The following is a 25,617-nucleotide window of genomic DNA, read 5'->3' as shown; positions in this document are numbered from 1 at the left end:
GGTCTGTCGGATGTGTTTATGATGTAATTGATTGAAAGCAGCATTAAAAAGCAGACCATACTCAAACATCGTGTACAGAAGGTTGTCAACATTTTTTTAATTTAAAGGAAAAAAAATCTTTGTCTTTAAAATTCTTATTTTAAATGTAGTCCTGAGTAACTTAATGACAGTGAAAGAAAGCATCTATGATGTGTTACAATTTTCTGTCACTTCTAACTTAAAAAAAAAATCTTAGAACTGTCAACCATTTTTGCATTCCAAAATTTGTMTTCATCTCTTCATCACCACCTACGTTCTACATGGTAACATCACCCTCTTCATTTGGACTCTGTTGCAAAACCCCGTTATTTTGCATTTCAAAGATGACCTCACTTAGCAATATAGTTTGAGGATATTTTAAAAGTACTTACTAAAAGTCTTTAAATTTTCAGTAAGCCAAACCAGCTGTCCCCATTCACAGAAACCACACCAACTTGCCAGACATGCGGAGTCTCCTCCCACTGTTACYGTATAGTTAACATTTTTTTTTGTCTTATTAATGTTCATTTGTAAAGCTTGTTAGACAAAGCTATGAACAATGAGAAGGGGCTGAAACTTGTACCATATAACAGCTTTGCAAAATGAAATCATTAAAATATAGCAAAGCTCTTAAATAGAGCAAAGAATGTTCAATATACAATTTCTCAGTCATAATCATGAGGCATTATGTTCCAATTTAGATTTAAAAACCTCCCTTATAAGGAGAAAAACTAAGTTTTTTTTTTTTTTTGAATCATTAGTTGTGAAACTGAAAGTCTTATTTGTTTTGGATGGTGCTGGGATTTCCTTGCTTCTACAGAATTCTAGGTCAGCTCGTGGTGCTCACTACAACCTGTAAAAATTACGACAGCATATCCGAGCGTAGGGCTCACATAGAGCATCATCTTGTCTCCATAAATTATCTGTACATCTTAAAAGAAGGTGAAAGAATGATGGAATGGTCAATTACAGACTGCTYGGCTCCTCTGAGATATTTTTTATCTTCTGACAGTCATAGCCTTTCCTTTTTTTTTATTTCTCTTGCCTAACTTAAATGTGATTCTTATCATAAATTTAAATATCTAGTCCTATAAAAATTCATTAATTCCATTTTGTGCCAAAGAATTATACAGTTTTAGTTACGCATTTCTAAATATTCCTATTAGCTTTAAATWATTTTTAATTGCTCATTGAATAGGACTTGAATCAGATACTGTAAAAACAAGCATCCATCTGTCTTGCATTCTGTTTTGTTTYCCCCTGCCATGTTTCTTCTTATTCATTTATTTAACTCTCCCTTTCCATTAGAAGTCTTCAGATAGTTGTCATCCTCTACTTTCTCCTGTGTCCCTGTTGAGACAAGGTGCCCAGCATTTTATGTCTGCCTAGTAGGGACTTATCAAACTGCATTAGTATTAGTGATTTGCTGCGCTGGCCCTTTGGCCCTGTGTTGCCTTTTGGCATAACATCCAAAAGGTTTTTTCTTTCTTTCTTTCTTTCTTTATTTTTATTTTTTTTAAAGTATGAGAATTAAAACAGCTGAACTCTCACCATGGAATAATGTAAAACAGTGTATGTGTGTGTGTGTGTACATATACATATACACACACACATATGTGTGTGTGTGTGTGTATATATATATATATACATTACACACACACACACACACACACACACATATATATATAGTCTGCTGAGCCTAATTCATCAGGGAATGAAATATATCAAATTTGGATCTGAGTGATGAACTCTTCTCTGAACTCAGCGTTACAAAGGAGAGCCTCTATGGAAAATTGTATTTGTCATTTTTATAATTTTGRAGTGTTTGCTTTTTCTCCTAGGTAACTTGTTTTCCTTCTTTCAAATCTAAAGTTTAAAAATACTTACATAATCAGGTGGAACAAATTTTAAACAAAAGGTGGAATGCATTTGAGGAGGTGAAGCTAGCATTTGGCTTGGCTGACTTGTTAACTGAGAGAAACAAGAGAAAATAATAAAGTATCAATGTGTCTGTTGCAACTTACACAGCAGCAGACAAATTATTTCTTAGTCTTGCAAGAGCATGCTCTTAATTATTGTGTTTCAGGTGGGCTGATAGGTTATCTTTTACTTTTTACATTTTGGAAATTATCTTAGACAACCAACAACTCCGGCAATCATCTCATGCTTTGCAATGTTGCCTACTGCTTCTACTTAAAAAAAAAAAATATATATATATATATATATATATATATATATATATATATATAGAGAGAGAGAGAGAGAGAGAGAGAGAGAGAGAGAGAGAGAGAGAGAGAGGATGGAAGGATGGAAGGAAAGAACAATACAAACTCAGAATAAAAGCATCAGATCAGTGCTTTTGCACCATCTGAGTGACTGGGTTTTTTACCTAGCTGAAGGAAGCAAGCCAAGTTTCTAAAGAAAGCAAAAATGTGTAGGGCTTCCTAAACCCAGAACTATCTTTCCCATATACCATGCTTCACTTTGGCTGTTTRCAGCCAAGCATCCATACTAATAAACATACTTCAGAGAAACTTAAACTATAGTCACAAAACAGAAAGAAATCTAGGTAACTCTTCAGAGTTCAACAGATGATATTAAGAGAGCTCACAGTCCTCAGATTTGTTCTTCCTGCCTACCCGCAAAAAAGGGTAAATGATGCAGGGACTTAAGCTACCTGCATACAAAAGTTGCTACACAGYTTGCTGTTCCTTGGGTTTTTGACCTAATGTCAATTGAAGGTACTAGAGAAGATTTCTATTGACTGCAAYAATCACTGGAAAAGGGTGTCCTGGAAGCTTTTTTTTTTTCCTTTGCTTTTCAAGAAAGAGAGAAAAAAATTTAGAAGAGTTTGACTGGAGCACAGATTTCACAGGAACATCTCAAGAAGGAGCTCCGAGTCAGTTAAGTTAATGATCATCTACTCCCCCTGTCTCTCTCAGATGATGGCAAAAGCGAGGTRACACAGCTGAGCTAAGGGAAAAGAGGGCTGTGGTTACTCGGMTTACGTGTGATTGCTTAGTGAGCTCTGATAACGTGGTTATGAGTCCAAGCACCAGGTCTTTCCCATGAARTGTGCCTCCTGCAAAGACAGGCTCTAGCACTTAGTTTCATAGGGCTCACTTTGACATGGTATCACTTGCAGATAGAAGTATGGACCTAGAACTGAGCCTTTTAACAATTTCAACACTTGCATTAACAAACCTACTTCATAAATTGGGTCTATATGGTTTGGATTTTGGATTGTATCCCAAACTTATTTCCAGGAGCCAAGCTGAAAGAAAAAGATGGCAGGCATCTCATAGGAATGCTTTATTTAAACATTTTTCCTGCTGTGCAAGGTGATGGGCGCTGTAATAGTTTTTATAACAATTTCTGTAAGAAAAAGCATAYAGTCAAAMGAAACAAAGCAAATTTCAAAGAYTTTTTTCTTTTCCTTTCTTTTTTTTCTTTTCTTCTTTTTTTCACTTTTCTTTCTTTCATTTCACTCTGAATATGAAAATTGTTCCATATGGCTGAAATAATACTTGCATATTCTACCACTAAAAAATACATCCTTTTGGAATGAAAATTGGCTTCAGAGTCTGATATATGAAATTCAATTTTATATGTATGTATATTCCAGATCTCAGGTTTTACATATCTTTGAAGCAGAAATATTCATTTGACTGAATTTCACATCAGAAAAAAGAGCTTTAGCAACTGAAGCACCTGTGGCAATTGGCAGCTTCCTGAAAAATAAAACTCACTAGATTCAACAGTTCTAATACATGCTTATTACTACTTTATTACTACAACTAGCTGTTTTAAATCATTTACCTCTCACTGGCATCAAGATTTGTGTCTATAAAATCTAATATAAGAAAGATATRAGGGTGGAATCTGAGAAGTATAATTTAACTTATTCCTCCCCAAATACAGAGGTTCATGAATGATTTTCTTCCCAAGAACTCCCAGCCAGCCAGCTAGCTGTAGAGTTTGAAATGATTCAGGTTTCGTCCTGGGGCATCAGTGAGACTTGTACAGCTGAGCAGATTTACATTTATGAGTGGATTCAACACTTTTTCAATTTTATTCCAAAGAAGATTTATTTTTGCAGTCACTGTGTGTGTGGACATAACTGATCAAACACACATTACCCACTTGCAGTACTCATATACACAGAAACACAGTCGAGCCAGGTCTCGTTCTCAGTCACAGACAGGAAAGCAGAACGTGGCACTGCAGAAAGTGTTCTCACTTTCAAATGCATGGGCTAGAGACATTTTGATACATTCAACAAGAAAACCAGATAATAAATGGTTGATATTTTCCATTTTGTCCTCTCATTGTTGGAGAAGCTATAGCAGCATAACAGTGAAAAAAAAAAGAAAAAAAACATTGCTGGACAACTTTAAGAACAACTCAAAACTCATTAGGGTCAGAGATGAGAAAGCTGTGCAGTTCCTGCACATCTCAGCTTTCCTCAGAAACTTCCAAAACCCAAGGCAGAGGAGACTGCAGCTGCCTTCCCCAGACAGTAAGCAAAACATCTGCAGAAATACATGTTTGGCAACTGGAATCACTTTTAATCTGTACCATAYAGTTGAACAAACTGCTGCAGAGGCACGTAACTGTTGCCCCATGGTGGACTCAGTCTGCAGCGGCTCTCCGTGTAGCAGCTCAGAAAGCACGTATCTGGAGTGCACCTAGCTCAGGTATGGCAAGAGATGGGCAGACAGGGTTGCAGAAGAGAACACCACAGACCCCTGTGGGTAATACTGTACAAGCCCCTGAGTTATGATGGGAAACCCTATCGAACCATCTCTTTACTAACCTGCTCAGAATTGGCCTCCAAATGCAACTGGTTGARTAACTCTAAGATGATTTCATCTTGTTGCTGAAATCCAGTATGACTGCTGTATCAGGCCAACATGGCAAAGTTACCCGTATCCATATCAAAGTGATCCAATGGCAACATTACCATCAACTAATGCCTMTAATGCGCATTGAAGAACAGCATTAAGCACTAAATTCTGTTAATTGTAACAACCATAATGGATTCCAGCTCTGCCACATTGACTCAGAATCACATCCTATCCCGTTAGTGGCACTAAATGCAAAATAAGGCTCTTCCCACTTGGAATGAGGAGGTCTGAACTTGCCCACTAATAAATGCCCTATAGGCAGAAGGAAAAGACTTTTTTTTTTTTCTGAAACTGAGTAGAGAGGTGGCATTCAGGAGGATTTTCATGCAGCCACCCACGTAGCAAGCCTCACAAAGCCTCAGATAACATCTGGAATAGGCAACTAAAGCCTATTGAAAGAGGATATGCCCATTTGCCCTATAATTCTACAAGTGGTTACTAGAGAAGACATCTTGCTTCCTTTTTCTCTATAGTATTTGATTAGCTTCTATATATGATTTTCAGTTGATATAATTCTGATTCACTCTATTTCTTAATTATAGCACCAGTATYGTAAGTCTGATTCCTCATTCTTGATTCTCTTACTCATATTTCTTTACTCATTTGCTTACTGACTACTGTGCCTCTGTCCCAACAAAAGAGCATAAATCCTTGCTTACAGGATCACACCTTTTTTTTTCTTATTACCCAGTAATGAAATTGCTCTATTAGATGATCTACATTGTCAGTTTACAACATGTGCAGTAAATATGTCACAAATAAATAAATCATAGTATACTGTACATATCATTTAGCAGTAATAGGTGAACATTAAGTTCTCTGATTTTAATTTGCAATGTAAAATAAAAGAATAAACATCTTACAGCTCAGGGAAATCTGAATAAAACTAGTATTGGAAAGCTATTCTCCACAATATACATACATACATACAAAAATATATATGTGTGTGTGTATGTGCGTGCGCGCGTGTGTGTGTATATATATATATATATATATATATGTATATGTGTGTATATATATATGTATATACACACACACGCGCGCACGCACATACACACACACACACACACACATATATATACATATATACCAGGTGTATGTATGTGTAGATATGTATTTATATATACACATATTCAACACATCCCAAATTTATGAGTTTTTGCATTAGTAAATATACCTTGTGGAAGCAGCTGGCTTGCCCCAGATGCTGCACATGCTTATTAGGCAAGTTATTATTCTCTCTCCTAACAGAGAGCAGCTAAGACTTAATGACTTTTCATATAAAATAACAGCTATTTTATTTAAAAGTACTTACTACCCTTCTCAGCATCCAGGTCCAAAAGAGTCAAGGAAAACTATTCTTKCAATTACACACTAGAAAGATGATCTGACTGAAAAAATCCCAGGTGGAAGGAAATGGATCACATAACCCAGAGAGTCTGCTAAGTCTCTCTGTCATGAAATTAAGCAGACTCTGAAGGCAGTTTTCTAAAGCAGTAAGTAGCTTTGAAACTAAGAAAAAWGAATTAGGCCCAGAGCTTCAGAATCTAATGCCCAAAAGAGATTAATACTTAAATAAGAATTAGGTACTCAAATTCATTTGAAGATCTTAGTGTTAAGAAATGACATTTCATTGGGTTACAGGGAAATTTTGGCTCATATGTCTTGTTTCAAAAAGAGTTTAAAAAGAAAAGGAAAAAACCATGTTCTCCTTTCTCTCTCCTCCAAAATGTTGTACCAGCTATAATGGGCTGGGAAACTTGGTTGTCTTTTTTTAATGCTGCACCCTACACCTACTACCATAGTTCTTTCAATTCACCATGAAGTCTAGTTTTCTCTTCAGATCAAAGCTTCTATAACTAGTCTTAAAAAAAATAAACCAGAAATGCAGTGTCATCAATCCAAAGATGACAGGCAACCCTACTACTAGCTGAGGAGTATTTGAGAGCTAGACAAGGAAAACCTTTGGGATCTGGGGTTTTCTGTTTTGTAAGAAGCTTGGGGGTGTTTTGATGAAGCAACTAAAAGTCAAAATAGCTGGAAAAAAAAATAGGCAGGAGGAGTGTCACAAGTGGCCTTTCAAGTCCTCTATTTTCATGTGCAACTTAAATGACTATAAGGAAACAGGGAAAAATGCAAGCTGGTACCATTTCAGGTTTGTCTGGGTTGATTTTTAGCAGCCCCAGTTCCTTCTGTGCCCTCCACAACAACCCTGCACACTTCTCACCATTAGTGCAGCAAGGTGCTCAGCCAGCATCTGCTCACAATTCATCACCAGTTCCCTTCTCTGAATCTAGATTCCTGCCCTACTCATCGCAGCACCTATTTTACAGGGATTCCCAAAAACCTCTGGCTCTAATCAAATTAATCAGCTGCTGCTATGTCAGCTGAGGGAAGCAGCTCATGCCATAATGTCAAAAATACAAGTTGCACACTGCTATAAACACACTGAATTAGAGGAGCATGTTTCCCCCCACCCCTGAAGAATATTCATGTTTTATACAATTCCTGCCTTGGTTTCCCCCTTGTCCACTGAAGAAGCGAAGTTTGATTCTTGTTCCGCACTTGATTTCCTTTCTTCTGGATTGTGGTTCATTTCTTGCATTTCTAAAGATACTTTATTCCTTTTAGCAAATGCCTGGCTGATCTCATTAAGTGTCTTATTTTTTGTTTCAGGCAGGACAAAGAACAGGTAGATAGCTCCTGCAGAGCAGATACCAGCGAACACCAGGAAGCAGTAGGTCTGTAAACCACTCTGTGAAGAGAAAACAAAGGACACAGTCATTACAGTTATTAAAGGGAGAAAAGTTAGACTAAAAGGAACATCAAGAACTGCTTGAAAGAAAATAACGGGCGCTATGGAGCAATTTTTAACCAAATACAGTAAGTGTTGGCGTTCACTGCAAGCCCGAGTGTCTCAGAAGTTCATAAAAATGCATGAATCCTTATTTCTTCCAGCAGCCTGTATGGCCCAGAGGTGGGAACCCAGACGTGCAAACCCGGGCTCCTGGCAGGGGAGCGCAGAGCCRCAGTCGGGACGACGCCGGGGGCACCAGGCTGCAGCTGCCGACTGCGGGAGCGAAGAGAGCAGGTGGAGGGATCAGGGCGTCTCCGACGCACGGGACTTAACTGCCTCTTGCAGTTGTTCCGYGTTTCTGGAAATGAGGCAGATTTTTTTACTGAAATATTCTGAAAAGTAGCTCTCAAAATATAGGGACAGAAATGTGGGACTCTCTGCAACGGTGCGCACCTGTTCTTAACAAATGAGAAAACTGTCATAGCCAGAGGCATCTGCATCGCACTAGTTACAAGTGCTGAGATTTACAGAATGAACAAGGAAAAAACCAAATGTCAACAATCCGTATCATTTCTAAGTTTACAGGGGCTTACAGCAGAAAAAAAAATCCAGAAAATATACTTCTTTYGCACTAACGACAAGTGTAAAAACTAACTGAAAATGAAATACAGGCCATATTTGAATGTTTCTGATTTTACCGCTCTGCAAAAACAGRACAGAAACAGGAAGATGTTAATTTAGAAATTTATCATAAATGCTCCAGCCAACTTGGAAGAGTTRCACTTCATCAAAACATAAGTATTTCTTGCCTGGTGATTAGTAGCTCATTTAAAAGYATTCAGTAACATTTTAATAACACAATTTTGAAAAATATTTGATAATCACATTATTGCCAGCTAACTGCTTTGTTGAATAGGGAAGAGCTTTAGTATCTTAGTTCCACCAARGTACTGCCAGCCTTTCAGGAACATCAAAGGGACCAGCCTCCCTGTAAGAGTTTTTGAGCACCTCTCTTCTTCCTCTACTTTCTTGTTTAAATCTATATCTGTAAAACAAATGTCCAGAGAACATGTTTTTGACTTGCTTTTATTAACAAGGCTAAATTAAATAAGAAGTGGTATCTCCAGCTACAAAATATAGGCAATCTCTCCACAGGGCCTTGCTGAAGGTCATGGAATATGAAGAAAACTGGACACATCCTGCACTTAATCTCAGATATCCTAAGACAGAGGTTATATTAGAGCAAATCCTTTAAGACAGAGGAAGTAAAAGTTTGGTGAAGAGTGAGCGAGCTCTGTAAACTTGAATAACTGAACTGCTTCACCAAGTGCTTCAGCACAGACGCCACAGCTAGCCCCATCTCACAGACCTTCCTGGGTCATCCACCACATGGAGCTGAAGCAAACTCCAGATCTCTGTGTGACACTAGTTGAGCTCCTATTCAAAATTTCTTAAWTTTTTTTCTGTCTATGAGTTCCTGGGAGATGTGGCTTTGTATACACGCGTATTTACAATTGCCATTAAATATATGTATCTGAAACAATCAAGACAGTGACAGATAACGACGTAACTCTGACTTTCCACAACTTTTTGGTATATCCAGCTGCCTCCTTTGGGGGCAGGTCAATTCCTAGGACTGTTTTTAATGTTTCATTTGCTCAATTTTTCCTCATCTCTGGTGTAGAAGGACATGAGTCCTTTTATGGAAAAAGARAGAAARAAGAAAAAAACTTTCCTGCRGTTGCTTTTTAATATCGTGGCTGACTGTCAGCCTGTCTAGTCACACTGTTTTCCATGGATAATTCATTACCCAGTTCAGACCTTTTATTCCTGTCTATAATAGGAAAAGCTGGAAAGAGTATCCTCTGAAATATTGACTAGGGACTCTTGAAATCATCAACACCTTTTTTGCTAAATTCTAGAAGCCCAAATTCCTGAACAACCTGACAATCGCAAGCCAGCGAGCATGGGTGACGAGAGGGGAAAACATTCTGGGAAGGAAATGGATATTATGCATAGGCAGAAGCAAAGAGAATTAGTAAGCAGGAAAAAATAACTTCACAATGTCTCACAAATCATCCTGTCACGTTAAGAATCCAAACGTTGCATCTGGATCCTCTACATCCGAAATTGTTTCTCAGCTGAATGGTAGGACTCCAGTCATGCACCCAACACGTTACTCTCTTTTTAGACTTGGCGTAGAACCAAATCTTCTCTTTGATGGTGAGGAAAAATTAATGCCTTTTATGAATGAGCCTGGAAACCAGACGCCGTAACTTTTCTGCACCTCTTGGTGGCGCAGCCACCTCTTCTCGCCATCTTTCTTTCTTCTGTTTATTTCTTTGCTACCTATTCTCTAAACGAGTGTTTATTACCTTTGATTTCTGTCTTCCTAAACATCTTCTAAGCAAACTTAATACCCTTATGAGTGCATAGCTTATTTGTATATATTTTATATAATATATTTAATTTTATTGATAACAAACTTGCTTTCTCTCATTTTTGCAGATCCCTTTTGAAGAAGCCCTTATGGACATCTAAATGAAGTTCCATAGAGAATAGGCTAGAAGTTAAATTTTAGTATAAAACATACAAATGAGTCCTGCAGGAAAGAGACCAAAACTTTGATCTACTTGTGTAGCATGGTGGAGCCCTGGCTCCTGGGTAGGAACAAACCAGGGCAATCACCRGATACATTTTTCTCACCTGCTATTCTTTAGTCATAGTATTTCTTTAAAATTGTTTGTCACTTATGAGACACAAAAAAGACGAACACTTATGGATATCCACAGCCTTCTGTAACTCATTCAGATTTCAACCAATATCATCTAATTTGTATTTGGCATAGAAGAATGCCATGTGTGAATTAGATTACTCATAAATATGAAACTGTCCACCTACGTTGCACATCCTGATAAAGGATATAGAACAGAACAGCTGGATAAAGCAGTCAAAGGGATTGTAAAAAAATGAATCCATAGTCAAGAAAAAATGGCTGAGATACAGTCATTTTATAGCCTAGGCTTTTGTTTAATTCATTTGTATCAGTTTCTGATATATTATGAACAGGCTGATGCTAGAGGGAAGATACTGGGGGTGGATCAATTAATAGATTGGCCACAGGATATCTAATGTGACAGCACATCAAGTGATCCAAAATGTCACATGATGTCCTGGGAAAAGGGTGAATGCCTAGTTATTGAGTGAGGGCTACTATGGAAAAGGTACTGATAGGCAGATCTGACCATGGGAAAATGTAGCTGGGTCTTTGTTCCGTGAAACTATTACACTTTTATTTATAATATGCATATTATATTATTATTAACACTACGCTGATGAAGTCCTTATCTACAATTTACTCTGGTGTCTGTAACCTCCAAATCCATAGTCTTCTTCTGTTATTTTACTCCTTGCAACTTGCTAGACACGGGACAAATCTACAGGCTGTGCAGTTGCTATTGTAGGACTAAACCCCCAGGTCTTTGCTCAGCTTGAGAGGCAGACTTACCTGTTTGGACTGGGAATAAAAAAAAATGAGAAAGAATTTCAATTAAAGTCTTTGATGTCAATATGAAAGGCAGATATCCTGCAACTCCCTGTACTTGGCCCAGCAGACACGGTCTCAAGATTCTTCACTGACATATATTCTCAGTGACATAAGAAAAATGRTAAAATTCGAGACTAAAATATTTTTCTGCACTTTGTGACATTATTTCACTAATCACATGGGATAGAAGCATCAGTGTTCAAAAACTGAATACTTGTAACCACCCAAATAGTAGCTGACTCTTAGTAAAAAGACCATCATGTCCAAACAGCTGGAGGGAAGTGCAAAAGAAGAGAAGAAGAAAAGGGGAAAAAAAGAAAAGAAGCAAAAGCAAGCCAGATCTGAATGAAACTTCTGGCTAAATACAAAACAGAGTCACTGAAATTATGCAAATTCTGTTACTTCTCAGATTTCACACATAAACATGGGGTCTTACAGTTCCCTGGGGGAAAGCACGTGGACGCTGACAGCCTGTTCCTAGTCAGCAGGCTAACGCATCCTGGGCAGGACTCACTCTGCATTTTTCAAGCCCRGTGTGGGCTACTAATACATGGGATGTTTAAAAGCTAAGCATAAACGTTTAAACTCATCACCTCTATTTTGACATCGGCTTTCTAAGGAGGTTATTTAAAACATAGCGTCTGTATACGTGAATATTGAATTATTCATTTTTACTTTCCCTTCACTCTTACAGCTGATCAAGGCTATAATTGCAGAAAAATGGAAAAACAGGAAATAATTCACTGTAAATAYTTCACACTGATACAACCTTAAGACATGCATGCAATTGCCACAAATACAAATCAAAGTTGAAGCACTCAAGCAGCCCCCCTAAATCAGATCCCAAGTTTGGCAAGCAAGCAAACCTGACTGTGATGATGATTTGTACTTGTGTAATTGAGATGTATGAATGAGGAAATGCAGCACAGTCACATTTTCTTAATCATAAAGGTTACAAACATACTCCAAGCTTGTGTAGGGCTCCCATATACATTATGCAGATTGCACAGACATTTTTCCTTTCTCTCTTTAAAAAAGAAATTCAGTATTCTTTAGAATTTTAACTGTTTTRAAAAGAGTAAAGTCAAAATGGATGAGCAAGAAAGCTCCTTTCTCCAAGTCAAGTAAACTGAAACAAGTAAAAAATCTGGCATTGCAATAAGCAATGATCAAATTTTTGCATTTTTGATCAAAATATTTTACAATTTGCCACTTCTAAAGTCTGCTAGCAGAGAAAAGTTCTATGGCGAATAGCTTGTATTCTGTGAATACCAGATCTGTAAAAATGTAAAAGTAGTTGAGCTGAAGATCATCACGTGCTATTTAACAGCAGATCAATTGATTATTGATTTGATTCATTTTGTAGCAAAGTCTAATTAGTAAGTAGGACTGTCATAAATGAAAATAGAAAAACAGATATTCTAAGTCAGATATGGGAGAGTGAAAAAGCAAATAAACAAACTCTGAGGCAGATTTAGCAAGCTCAACAAATTAGCATTTTTGAAACAGAACTTTTGGCTCTTTCCAGGAAATGATAGAACAGCATTTTCTTATTTTATGCCAAGCTGAGGTTTTCTTATTGAACTGTGGGGCTCTGTGGGCTTTTACTGCTCTCATGGAAATGTAATTCAGGAACAAACAAATGCATATTTATTCCCTTTATTTTCATTTCCACTTGATTTGTCATTTAGAGAGCAGCGACATTCTCTGARTTCTGTCTGATTTCTCCATTACTTGTCCCTAGAGTCTTACATGGGGACTTGCTGCTGTTTGCTTTGTTTTTTATCTGCTTTTGGATTTCATAGCAGTGAAGTGATACAACCATCTCGAATTAGGGTATGTGGGGGGCAGGAAATCTAAGCAAGCAGATAAAAACAAACCTGCAGTCAAATTCCACAGTAAGGTCGAAATAAAGCAGGACACAACCCTGCAGTACCACCACAGCTCCAAGCAGATGAAGAGGTGACCACCTTTCCCCTCCCAGCTTCCAAATACTCAGCTTTCAGYGTCACGGCCCCTTTGGCACTGCCAGCTCCCACTTACATTTAGAAATTGCCATGAAAATTAGAACCACAGGATAGGTGTCAACCTGGATCTTTGAAGCGGTGAGGTCAGATGAAGCAGTTAGATGTCTCACTAAAAYGATCAGCAGCAATATACACTATTCATGTAGACACTCGGCGTTACATTCTTTTTTTCCAAATTCACACAACCTGCTAAATTGAATGGATGAGGGCACAAACTCCCTGTGTGCCCTTTGCTCCTCATCCTTCTGCAGTTTTGGACTCAATTCTTGGGTCTACAGAAGGTGCAGGGTAATGAAGAAGGCCAGAACACAGGCAATATATTTCTTAAATAAAAACACAGAGAGGAACCTTCAAGAAGATGAACAGCAATTTCAACTCCAACCCTCACTTGCACCTCCTCATAAAACTTAATAGATTGTTATATTTTACACTTGAAGTGGATTTCTCATTAAGAGTGCTTTTTCCATTATCTAATGTTTGGATAGTCTGCATTATATCTTCTCATCTCTACATTGGAAATTCAGCCATTTCCCTAGATACAGATACGCTGTAGTTACTTTAAACATCCAATATATTTGTAAAAGCTCAAAATAGCTTGAGCAAGGGAATCAATATGCTTCTGTGCATACCTGTGTTACTCAAATTCCTGTATTGCATAATAGAAAAAGCCAACAGGTATTACTCTTCATTAAGGAAACAAGAAAACCAAAATACGATCTGGCTAAGTAAATGAAGCTCAAGGAATGACAAGGAAAATCTGGAGCTCAGAAATAAAGAAGAAAGAGAAATGCAAGAGAGCTAAGATGTGTAACAACTCAGAAGTACTCTTTCCCAGGGAAAATAAATTAGGATCTGAAAACACACATTTATGCCTGTGCATTTTGCTAATATGYAATCTGAGCTGAGCCCGTGAGCCTGGCGGCACCTGTATTCCATGTTATACCGAGCACCAGTTGGACCACAGTATACAAAGCAGGTTATTTCTCAAGACACTTTGGTCTAAAAAGGAAAGAAAATTAATGTTTACTGAATTTCTTGATAATCTGAACGCTACTTCTGTCAGATGCCTCTAGTCCAATATGARTAGAAAGCTTTCAGGAAGAAGCCATGTAAAAATTCAAGCAATAGCTTTTTTTAATTCTCTGCATTTTTCACTTCAAAACCATCCAACTAGTAAAAACACTATTTGGGGGGTGTGATGTTCCACCCAGCTACTCATTTACTTCCCACCTCAGCACCTGCCTCTGCTAAGCAGGAACAGCTGCAGCCAAAGGTCCAGCGGCGATCCCCTGCACCAGGGCACAGGAATTAGAGCAGTAGGATCTACAGTGGGAAGTACCCACAAACCTGSGAACGGAGCTACACCACACTGCAATAAGCTGCACATCATCTGCCTTACCAGCATGCCCCAATTTCCAATTAAAGAGAAAGAGAGCAAAAATATAGATGATGGAGAATGCACGTAACTATTATAACTTTGCAAAATCATGTTTTTCCATAACTGAATAAAATACTTTCAAACTGCATAGTAACATTTATTAGTGTTTGTAAAAATGAGATATACCATGCTATTTCTGTAACAGAGAGCTGGAAAATATCATGCAGTTTATTACTATCACTGCCTCAGTCCTGCTGCGAAAATACTGCAAGAGAGCAATGACTCTGTCTTGCTTTCTGAGATGATACAAGCTCCTATGAAAGAAGAAGAGAGAAAAAAATCACTGCACTCCTCAAGGACTGTATGTATGCCTAGCAAGATGGAAAAGAGCTTTTTCCCAGTTCTGAATGAATCTCATTTAAGTCTTCTTTCTTTTTTCCCCCTTTTCTTTTCTTTTTTCTTTTTCTTTTTTTTTTCCTTTTTTTCCCCCTAAGGAATTCTAGCAGCAATTCAGTTCTTTGGCATTTAGATAAAGAATCTACATCATTTTCTAGTACAACCATGGGGACAAATTTGAAGACCTCCACTGACCACTTCCCCAGCACTTCTACTGTTTTCAAAGCTCTTTCTTTGCCAGAGCAATGGGGTGAGCAGCTGGCAATGGCTGGAAAAACCTGTGTTGCAAGGATATGTTCAGCACTAGAATGTGTCCCTGTGCTTCTCTAACCCATAATCCTTCTTCTTCCATCTCCTTGTCTTTATTTCTTAATCATGTTTAACAGTAAAAAGGAGTAAGACAACAGATGTTTACAGAAACAAGCACAGAATAACAAGAATATTCACACTGGATAAAAACGATTAATTTCCTTGTTACCTCTCTGGCTTTYCTCTGCTCCCTGCTGTGTCACTGGGAAAGGAGTTGTGTTATTCTAAAATTTAGTTTAGTATTTCCATACTAAGATTTCAGTTTCTGTAAAACACATAGTAACTGGACTATTTCTCAAATATGCACTCAAGAATTTAACATCAAAAAAGACTGCACATTCTTCTAGAAAAATAAATTATTACAACAGAAAATGTCTGGAGAAATCTGCTATGTCAGTTGTCCTGTAGCATAATATTAGTTTACTATGTGATCTTTAATTGTTCCATAACATTTTAAGGGAACAAATGAAATACAAAATAAGAATGTATTAGCATATAATGAAAATAACTGATATATTGAYGCATCATGCCATGAAATTAATTGTTAATCATTAATACTTACTAACACCTTGTATTTACATTATGCAATTCAAAATAAACAGCACCTTTTCTTAGCTAACATATAAGTTCCAGCTATTGCATCTGGTTACGAGAGCATGCCCTTGCAGACTCCACCGAAGAGGAACAGCTTAACGTGCCTATTCTATTGCACCAGTGGTCTTCAGGCTTTTTAGACTGTGCTTTTCTGCTGTTGTAGTTTGTTGTGCCCTCTGCCTGCTTCCTCTCATCACACCAATTCCCACATACGCAAACAGTCTGGTTTCTGATTTACCAAGCGTCCCTGCCCTCCACGCTCCCACACCTCCAGAGCATCACAATTTGGGCTGTCTATCACCCACTCTTAAAAATAGATTCTTGAATGGCAAAGCTCCAACAAAGTCAGGCAAGGCCCCAGATTTTTTTTCCAGTAGCATAAAATGGAACAGAGAATCTAGGGAGGTGATGCCAAAAAATATCTGCCAGCAATAAGTTTGAATCTGGTCACATTAATAATGGTGTGACTGTGTCCACTGGTATCGCTGCACATTTATAAGTCTGGGGGTTTGTCCATCTAACTGGGAAATAGTTTGTGTTTATACATATGCCTGTGGGAAAGAGGCAGCATGATGATTATGGACAAGCGATGTCCATAACATGTATTTGTTTTATATGTTATGAGGCCATCCATTACCCTTCTGTTCCAAAAATTCTCCATTAAATCAAGAACTGCAATTAGGATCATGTGGAATGGTGAACTCATCATAGTGTGCAAGTGATTAAAAAAATCTCTGTTGTTTGAAATACGTTGACGTGAGCTCTTCAGCCACCAGTTAAAAATTCATCAAAAAGCCCAGTCTGTTCTGTCCAACAGAAAGTTTAAACAAACAAAAAATTGCAACAAATAAAGTCTCTGATGGCTGAAAGGTGAAGTCAGTAAAATTTAAGCCAGAAATAGATGCAATTTTTAACTYATCACTGAATATCCTATCAGACAGCCTGAAATCCGTTGGGAGTGGTGACCGAACTCTGTACGTAAGAGAGATATACTCTAGTACAACTAGAAAGTACTGACGTAGAAGTACGTATGTGATATCTGATAGCTTACCTTAGAGAAGACAAGAATATACGCGTTCCTCTGGTCAGATTTGGTTTTGGGCTTTATTTTTTTCTAGTGAGTCACTACTGCCAGAGGGAAAATGATGTGTTTCTTCCCATTATCCATAAAAAGAAGAATATATTAAATAGAAATAAGCTTATAAAAGGATGACTAACATAACCTTGAATGCCTTCAGGTTAAAGATTCCTCCAGTTTGCTTGGCTCGTTGATTCTCGCCCAAGTTGTTCTGACATTCACAAAGTTTACTCTGATATGTAAGAGAAACACTTTTTGTTCCTTTTGGATGGAAGAAAGTAAGTGATCTTTTCTCCTGCTCCAGYTATTCACAGTCATCCTTTCCTTTCTCAGAGCTTTTCTCAGGATGGAATATTTTTAGGTTTGCTTTCTTTCACTTCACATTCATTGTAATTTTTGCTATCTAAATTCTCAGCATTTCTCAAGATTATTTGGCCCAAGACATCACTATATCACTCCTACTATGACCTTGCCATTTCCAGAGAGAGGAGTAATTACAGAGCTAACTGCTTTTTTTTTTTTTTTTTTTTTTTTTTTTTTTTTTTTTTTTTTTTTTTTTTTGCATTCTGTGGCTACCGAGGCTGCAGCAGCCTTTCTTGGGTGCGTATTGAACTATCACACCAGCACAAAAAGCCCTAAAGGAGCCTAGTGAGCCACATGCTGTGCCTACACTTAATGAGAGACACTTCCTGTTCTGGAGGCTTTAAAAGGTCAATAAAATCATTGAAAACCGGGAACACAGATGTCACCAGCCTACTCCCTCTACTAAGGTGCTCTTGGCTCCAGACAGATGCCTGCCTGTCACTTACAGGCGTCCAGTGATAGACACGCCACAATTTCACCTGTATTACTCAGTTACACTGTTCCCGTGATTAAAAAGCTGATATACTTCCTGATGTAGTTATCTGAAAATATAACGTGTGTTCTCTCAGCTTCATCATCCTTCTTGCTACTGAAGTCACCTGACAGAACAGACCTGGAGTGAAGATAAATTGAGGRTGGAGCAGGGACTGCAAGCGCGTTTGGTGTGTGTATCTGGAAACTTTCCCAACGAAGTTAGGTGTCAAAGTGTCTCTCTGCCAGAGCTCTCCAGCAGAACTGGCTAACTCCTTTGCAACACTCACTTGCTGCAGAGGGCCTTGGGCTCATTAAAAGCAAACTCCACATTGACTCTAGCAATCAATAAAAGAATCAAATAATTCGAACGGAATTTGATCAAAAAGGGGTTATTATGCTTGACAAGGGTTGCAGCAGCAGGAAAAGCAAGGCTCCACTTGTATCCAGCACAGGCAGTAAAGCCCGCTGGGATGGGGACACACACAGCAGAGGGGCACAACTTGTGGTGAACATTTCACTCTACACCATCAGTCACTTGTCCAGAAGGTGAGGGCTTGGCTTTCCAGCAACGGCGTAAAAGGMGTACCACGCCACTGCTCTCACCGCCTGGCTTCTCAATGTTATCTACCACTTAGCACTTTGAGCTCACTCCTGCAGGTTTAAGCATGTTATCAGCACCGGGCAGCTCTGCCCTTGATACATTAACAAGATTGTGAAGTACATGCTCTTGGACCACGAAACGCTGTGAAGCTGGGTCCCGTGAGTGCCCAGTTAAAAGTTACACAGAAGTTTACAGATGAGCGGGGAAGCATACCTAAGTTTCTTATATCTCAGGACACACTTTTCAGAATAAATTGAGGTGTGGATGCAGCTCTAACCTGGTTTGGGGCAGAGAGAGGTGGGAAAAAATAAAGCATCATCACTGGAGATTGTACAGTGCTAATACAGGAAAAGAATTACAAGACCTATTACTATTGGTAATATATGCATACTTAGTAATCAAACAGCCCCGTGCAAGAAAATAGCTTTGTGTATTTTCAAGATTAACATTCTTCTCACTGAATGTGATGAGGATGCTGTTAATTGAGCTTCAGGAATATTTAATCTAATATCTACTACATTAAAAGAAAAGAAAAAAAAACACTTCTGTGGAGTCACATTCTAGGAAACAAAGATCATATTTGATGTCTGACAGGCTCTAGATGTTGGAACAACAGTCAGCAAACTTAAACCACACAATCTATTATCTTGGAAAAAACAGCAACCACATAACCACTGCTGTAATTAGTCTGACTTTAGAAAGCCTGCAAGTGCAAATCTAGACTAAAAAGCACATTAGTAGGAAGAAAGCCCAGAGAACACAAAGAGACTTTCAACATTCTTTTTATGCCATCTATAAAAAGGTACACTTTTGCTCCCTGTGTAAATAACTTGCTTCTCATTTTAAATCTCTTTATGAATTCTAGTCCAAGACTAATTGATGTCATGTATTAAGCTTTTAAGCAACCTGGGGGGTTCATAAAATACCTACAATGTAATTACTGAAAAGAATGCTTCAATCTAACCACAGAGATGAATATTTTACACATATTCAAATACCTGGAAGCATATGGTAAAATTTACATGCTCACCAAAAATCCTTAAACTAAATATTAAAAATATGTATGTTCTTCTTTCCTCTAGAGGGTCAATTGTCTAAAACAAATTAGGGTACTAATTACTCTGCTAGTGCTCTCTATTCTAGTGAGCAGACTGAACAGAAAGTCTGACATATTCAGGAACATTATCCTGAGCTGTATTTTAGTTATTTTCACTATGCAGTGAGATTAGAACTGAGACATTTAAAGCAGAAACTCCCTGCGAAGAAGATCTGGTTGCCTCACACTGGTTCCTGCAGGTCACTAATGTCAGTCTCTAGAATTTACGGAGGCAGCTTCTTGGAAGAAGGATTACCAAGAAAGGTCTCTCACTAATGCCAAAACCATCTCAGCTCACAGCTGCAGATCTGTGTATCAGGAAGAAATATTTGGCTGCTCCCTTCTTATTCTGAAACACTGAAGAGCTTCAAGGCAAACTCTTCTTCACTATTACAGATATTTTGCACTCATCTTGTACATGCACAAAGCTCACAAAATTCACATTGTACAGGAACTTAGAATTATCTTATTCTGCTTTCATTTTTTCCCCATCTAAATATACTCTCTCTCCCATGGACTCTTTCTGATTAATTTTCTGAATTTAGTTTCATGGAGCAAGACTATAACAGATGCGCTTGTTAACATCGAGAAAGCATCTCTTTATTACTAAGACGAGAGGACCATTTCTTGTGATTTACCCTATAAAATATGCTGATTAGCAAGAGAAATCAATTTCTCTTCTAAATTTTTAGTGAGTCTTACTCCAAGTCAGGATTGATTATGAATATAAGAATTCRGTTTTCAGAACTGAGATTAAAACTATTCTCAGAAATGGCCAAACTCTAGCTGCATTTTGGCCACTGTCAATTTTGATTACTGARTCCTCTGAATTTAAAAACAAATTAACATGGAAGTACAAAAAGGGGGTTATTAAGAGAGAGGAGCTGGAGGTTCTTAAGATGCAGCTGGACAAAGTCCTAGAAAATCTGGTCTTAACACAGAAGGTTGCGCAGAAGGTTGGACTAGGGACCTCCTGGGGTCACTTCCAGCTTGAATGACTCTATGATTATATTCACGATCGTTTCAAATTTTTACTCTAAAAATGGTGTTGGCTTGTTATGACCCATCACCTGAGATGCAAGATATTGCTCCCATCCCCAACAGGTGATATGAATAAATGATGGACTGGTTTGTTGTCACTGACTACACCAGCCCATTTTCAATATACTTTCTGCACACAAAAAAATAAATTTAAGTTGATTACACACTGGTTTGCCTAACAAGCATAAACTCGGCATAGGCAAGTACTTAAGGTTTGTTTTATGATATTCATTTTGCTCTAGGTATTTCCAGCTAGCAGCAGTTACTCAGAAGCTACAAAAAAAGTCTGTCTTTTATTCCCAGAAGCTAAGTCATTAAGAAACAGAAGTCACGCTAGATACACACAGAGAAAACTCTGAGTTTGAKGAGCAACTCATACATTTTTTATGAGTTACTTTGTCCATATCGAAAGCTCCTCAAAACCTATTTCTGTCAACCTACACTATTAAAATAAGTAAGAGAATTTTATCTGTAGAGACAACGCCTATCACCCACTCTAAAGAATGCTGACAAACTGTCTATGAGCATTTCAAACAACAGCCATGCTACCCACGCAAGCTTAGCGGTGACACAATTTATGTGCCACATAAGTATTACTTGCCCGGGTGATCTGTAAGATATCTGTGATTGAAATGCTATTTTAGATCTCAAGAAACTGCGTATTGTGCCGAGGCCCCAGGAGAATTACTAGTTTTTGGAAGACTTGGTTTGGTCCCCTTTTCATTTTCTAAATCATTTCCTATATTAAAGGGTCAGATTTTCAAAGACTGATTTGCTATGAACACATCAAAAAGTACAGTTGCACTTTTATATGGCCTCTGAGTGAGAAAGTGCTTAAAAACATTTTTCACAGCATATTATTCACAGAAGGAATAATGGGTGATTTCTGTCCCTGAACATCAAAACTGTAACACAGGACAGAAGCAAGAATCAATTTTATATATCATGAATTTTAGCTAAGCCCTGATGCTGCCCTGAATTATTATCACAAACAGGAAGTGAGCAAGAAATATTGATTTTTTAAGGGAATTGAGTTGGGTCTTGACCAAGTCAGCTATTAAATATGCTATCACGGAGCTGCTGACCYCTGAGTGTTTCTGCTGACTCCTCAGCACAGTTGAAAATCAGATACTTTTTWAAATTTATATTTAAGTATTTACTTACAAGGATCTATCTTTAAAAAACTTGATCAGCCAGATAATGTGATGTCCAGTGTAGCAATTTCATTTACATGAAAGACCACACCGCTTGCGTTTGAACTTGGGTCATTTACMTAAACTTTTATTTTTAAAACAATAGGTTTATACATTCTTTAGGAGTGTGGAATAATTGGACATGCACAAGGAAAAATGCTATCACTTTTATCTCTACATATTGAAACTATGAATAATGTAAAAAACAAAAAAAAAGTAAAAAGGAACTGAACATCAGAAACTGGGAATTTTAGGTTGAGATCTTTCATAGGTAGATGAATGCCCCTTAGTTGCTTTATGAATGTAAGCTGCCTTCAACCCAGATGCCAGACTTAAGTGTTTGCATAAGTCTTTACAAATGTAAGGCCACAGTTTATCTATTTAGAGAATACATTCAATAAGATTTTCATCATTTCACACAAATTTTGTATCTTTCTATATGGCTAGCTCATTTTTGTCTGGCGCATAAAATTTRAGATTCAGATCCAATTACAATGCATATGTAGCATACGTGTAAAGGCAAAATACAAGAATGATAGAGTTGTAATTATTTCAGACAAAATATTTCAATTTCTTTAAGCTTATAAAAGCACTACTATAACTTCAGGCATTTTCCACAAAATGGACAAATTACTTTTTGCTGTTATATGCTCAATTCAATGAGCATACTTACACCCTATGGCTGCATTTTAAAGAGCAATTTGTGAAGCCCCTGCTCCCGCGGTATCCTGCAGCAGCTCATTTAGTGACTGCTGTCACCTTCTGACATGCAYGTTCCATGTGGAAAAGCGAGATATGCAAGAGAGGGCTGAAGGGCTTTTACTCCAAACCTCCACTGATGGAAATAAAAATGTGGAGATTTGGCTTCCAAAGCATTAGGCTGCAGTTCTAGTGCACAGAGGAGCACTGAAGTGCTTTGAAAGGATGGGTCACACTGTCTTCATGAAGTGTTTCATACATCTCCAGTCTACAGGCATGGTTACCCTACCAAAGCCATCTCCGTCTCTTCAGAGCTCCTTGGTCGGGAAAACCTCATACCTTCATTCTTAAGTGAATGCGATGAGAGAGGGATATTGCTGAGCACRACTCAGCGCAAGTCTTCAGCATTTTGTAAGATCAAGCTCTGCATTGAACACCAGTCTGAAATACCTTCAGACCTTTTGTAATTTCTGTATCTAAGATCCCATGAAGTAATGATTCTGCAGTCATATTATACTAATAAATATAATTCAAAAAGTGCACACCTGACACCTATATCAGACACCTAGTAATCACAAAGTACCAAATGCACTTGTAAATACAATATAATATCAACTATCATTTTAAACTCTATTTTGAATTTTTGCACAAAAAAATTACTTAAATGTGCAGTGACAAGAACTAGTAGAGCAGCCGGGTTCCAAATATGTTGTCTTTTGTCAAAAGTGGGTTTGTACACTCACTTTTCAATGTCATCCATACATTTTAATGTATGAGTCAAACAAGCATTTTATTCTATTACATTTATCTACAGATGGTTGGGGGGGAGAAAATCTAGATATTCAAACTAATTAATTGGTGACATTTGGAGAACTAACTCATGGTTGATTTTTTTTGAATAACTCTAGTATTAACAAACTTGTTTCCCCAAAGTACTGATTATGAAAAAAGTGACTGCTGCCTCTCAACCAAATTAGTATTTAGAAACATAGAAGGAATTATTTGCTCATTTTGTAAAGGCATTTTAAAGATCTTTTTCTGTTTTAAAATTACAAAAATTGAGTTAAGTAGAGGCCTTTCTGTGAAGGAACAGGTGATTCATAACTTTAATTTAGAGAACAAGGTTGACTGAAATAGGAAARAGATCCTGTGAAAAAGCTCAGAAAAAGTAAAACCTGAGTAACACTGCTTTCATCTTTAGATGCAAACTGCAAGCTTTTTTCCTTGTTATTTTTTTAAAAAAGAGAAAACCAAAACCCCTGCAATGTGGAAATACAATGTCCTTTCATTAAAACTAAGCTCATAATCTTGTAACCACAAAATAGAAACTTTTATGATGAAAAATGAAAAATTTCCCAAGGCAATGCCTAACTTCATACAGATGCATTCTGAAACACTCAAAAAGCTTTAATATGCATGCGAAAAAACAGATAATGCAGTTTGCTGTTTTGTTTGAGGAAATTTACTTTGGGCCTAAACAGTTCTCAACATGGGACTTATCAGGTAGGACTAGCAGAACAGGAAGCATACACACAAGGCATGCTTGTAAAGATAAAAATTAAAGGTTACAAAATTAAAGGGACAGAGCCCTGAGCTGCATAAATTCAGATCTGACTGGCAGCCAGAGCTCGGATAACTCCTTGGTTTTGTCCAGGCGCTAGAAAATGCAAATCTAGAGAAAAGTGATTATTCCTTAAAAGTCTCTGGATAATATAGATAAAGAAAAATAAATAAATAAATAAACAAGGTATCCTCKCTGCACACAGCAGAGAAGCCCAGCTTCACCAGCTGTGGCTGGGGCTACACCCCAGCCTGGGACCTCCGCTTGGGCCTCACTGGTGGCAACCCCTGGTTGTCGCTGCCAGCCAGCAAGTAYGTGCAGGAGGAGACTGGCCAGGGGGCTCGCCCTGCCTCCTGGCCCGCAGCCACGGAGATGGGCTCAGACCACGAGCGCTCAGCCACCCGGGCCCAGAGGCAGGCAGCCTGCGACACCGTGGGGGAAGCCAGTCCCTATCTTCTCTGCAAAACAGCTCTTGTAGCAGACAGAAGCACCCACGTGCTGGAGGAGCTCTTGGCTGTCTCTTGGGCCATACTGATGCTGATAGCTAAGGTCAGGTTTTCTAAACCACAGCGTATTCGTCTAATTCTCCCTCTGCTGAAATCAGGAGGAATTATCACAGCTGCAGTAGGAAAAGAACTATGTCAGCCCTATCTGCTTTGGGAAATCTCACCCTAAATGTCTAAACTGGCAAGTCCTTACTACGGGCTATAAAAACGGTGAAAAACACTCACTGATTTCACTAAGCATTGAAACTGGCTCCTAACACTTACAGCTCTGAGCAATTTGATTGAAGTTAATGTTAATAGTAGCGGAGCGTGGAAGGATGACAGCCTTTATATTCATGTTAACTTTTGAAGGTGATCCAAGAAATCAAACTGACTAGAGACTTTTTCCTTATAAGAGAAATTTTAGATCAAGTGTCAAATTTAGATCAAGGGTCAGACTTTATAATGCTTTCCAGTTCTCCCCCAAATTATCACATAAAGATCATTTTATACACTGCTACTTGGTAAAAGCAATTCTCTGTGCTAAGTGAAAATTATTGTCTAAAGTTTTAGACATCATCTGCTGTCAATATTTTCCTTAAAAAAAAATTACGAATTCTTTACTTTGTCCTTTAATTGCAAGCTTCACTCTTAAGACGTTATTAGTGGAGCAGGGTGGCTCTTTAAAGATTCTGGACATGGTTTGTCACGATATGATTCAGCTGTCCCTCAGCTAATGAGGTTAGCAAGCAGCTCCCAGCACGAGGTCCAGGGACTGTGGCGGTACTGGGAGAGGTTCRCGGTCTGGAAAAGAACCTCAGTGGAGCAGTTTCAAATGAGAAGCTAGCTAGAAACCTCCTTTGCCAGACAACAATTACATGACACCAGTGGTGAGGAACTCTTAGAAATCAGAGGAGAAAAATGCCATTTTTGTTGGRCTCTTTTTTTAAACAATAATCTTATCCTGTCAAAGGCATTGAAATACAAACAACGGCTGTCAGACAGCTCAGGAAATTATCCTGTCCTCCATGCAACTGATTCAGCTGAGGAAAT

General features: G+C 38.0%; 1 protein-coding gene across 1 annotated transcript in view; it reads right to left on the bottom strand.

The window, feature by feature from the left end:
- Positions 1-7,322: 7,322 nt before the first annotated feature.
- The window catches only part of SLC2A9 (solute carrier family 2 member 9), a 133,953-nt gene continuing 115,658 nt past the window's right edge, over positions 7,323-25,617 (bottom strand). The window contains exon 13 of the mRNA XM_085309681.1: positions 7,323-7,680. Within this exon, the coding sequence (XP_085165807.1) occupies positions 7,423-7,680 (258 nt within the window). The 3' untranslated portion in view covers positions 7,323-7,422. The remainder of the gene's footprint in view (positions 7,681-25,617) is intronic.

The sequence above is a fragment of the Rhea americana genome, unplaced genomic scaffold (assembly GCF_003343005.1).
Source record: "Rhea americana isolate MKP2758 unplaced genomic scaffold, rheAme1 scaffold_30, whole genome shotgun sequence".
Lineage (NCBI taxonomy): Eukaryota > Metazoa > Chordata > Aves > Rheiformes > Rheidae > Rhea > Rhea americana.
The sequence above is the reverse complement of the archived record's forward strand: the minus strand, read 5'-3'. Positions and strand labels throughout refer to the sequence as shown.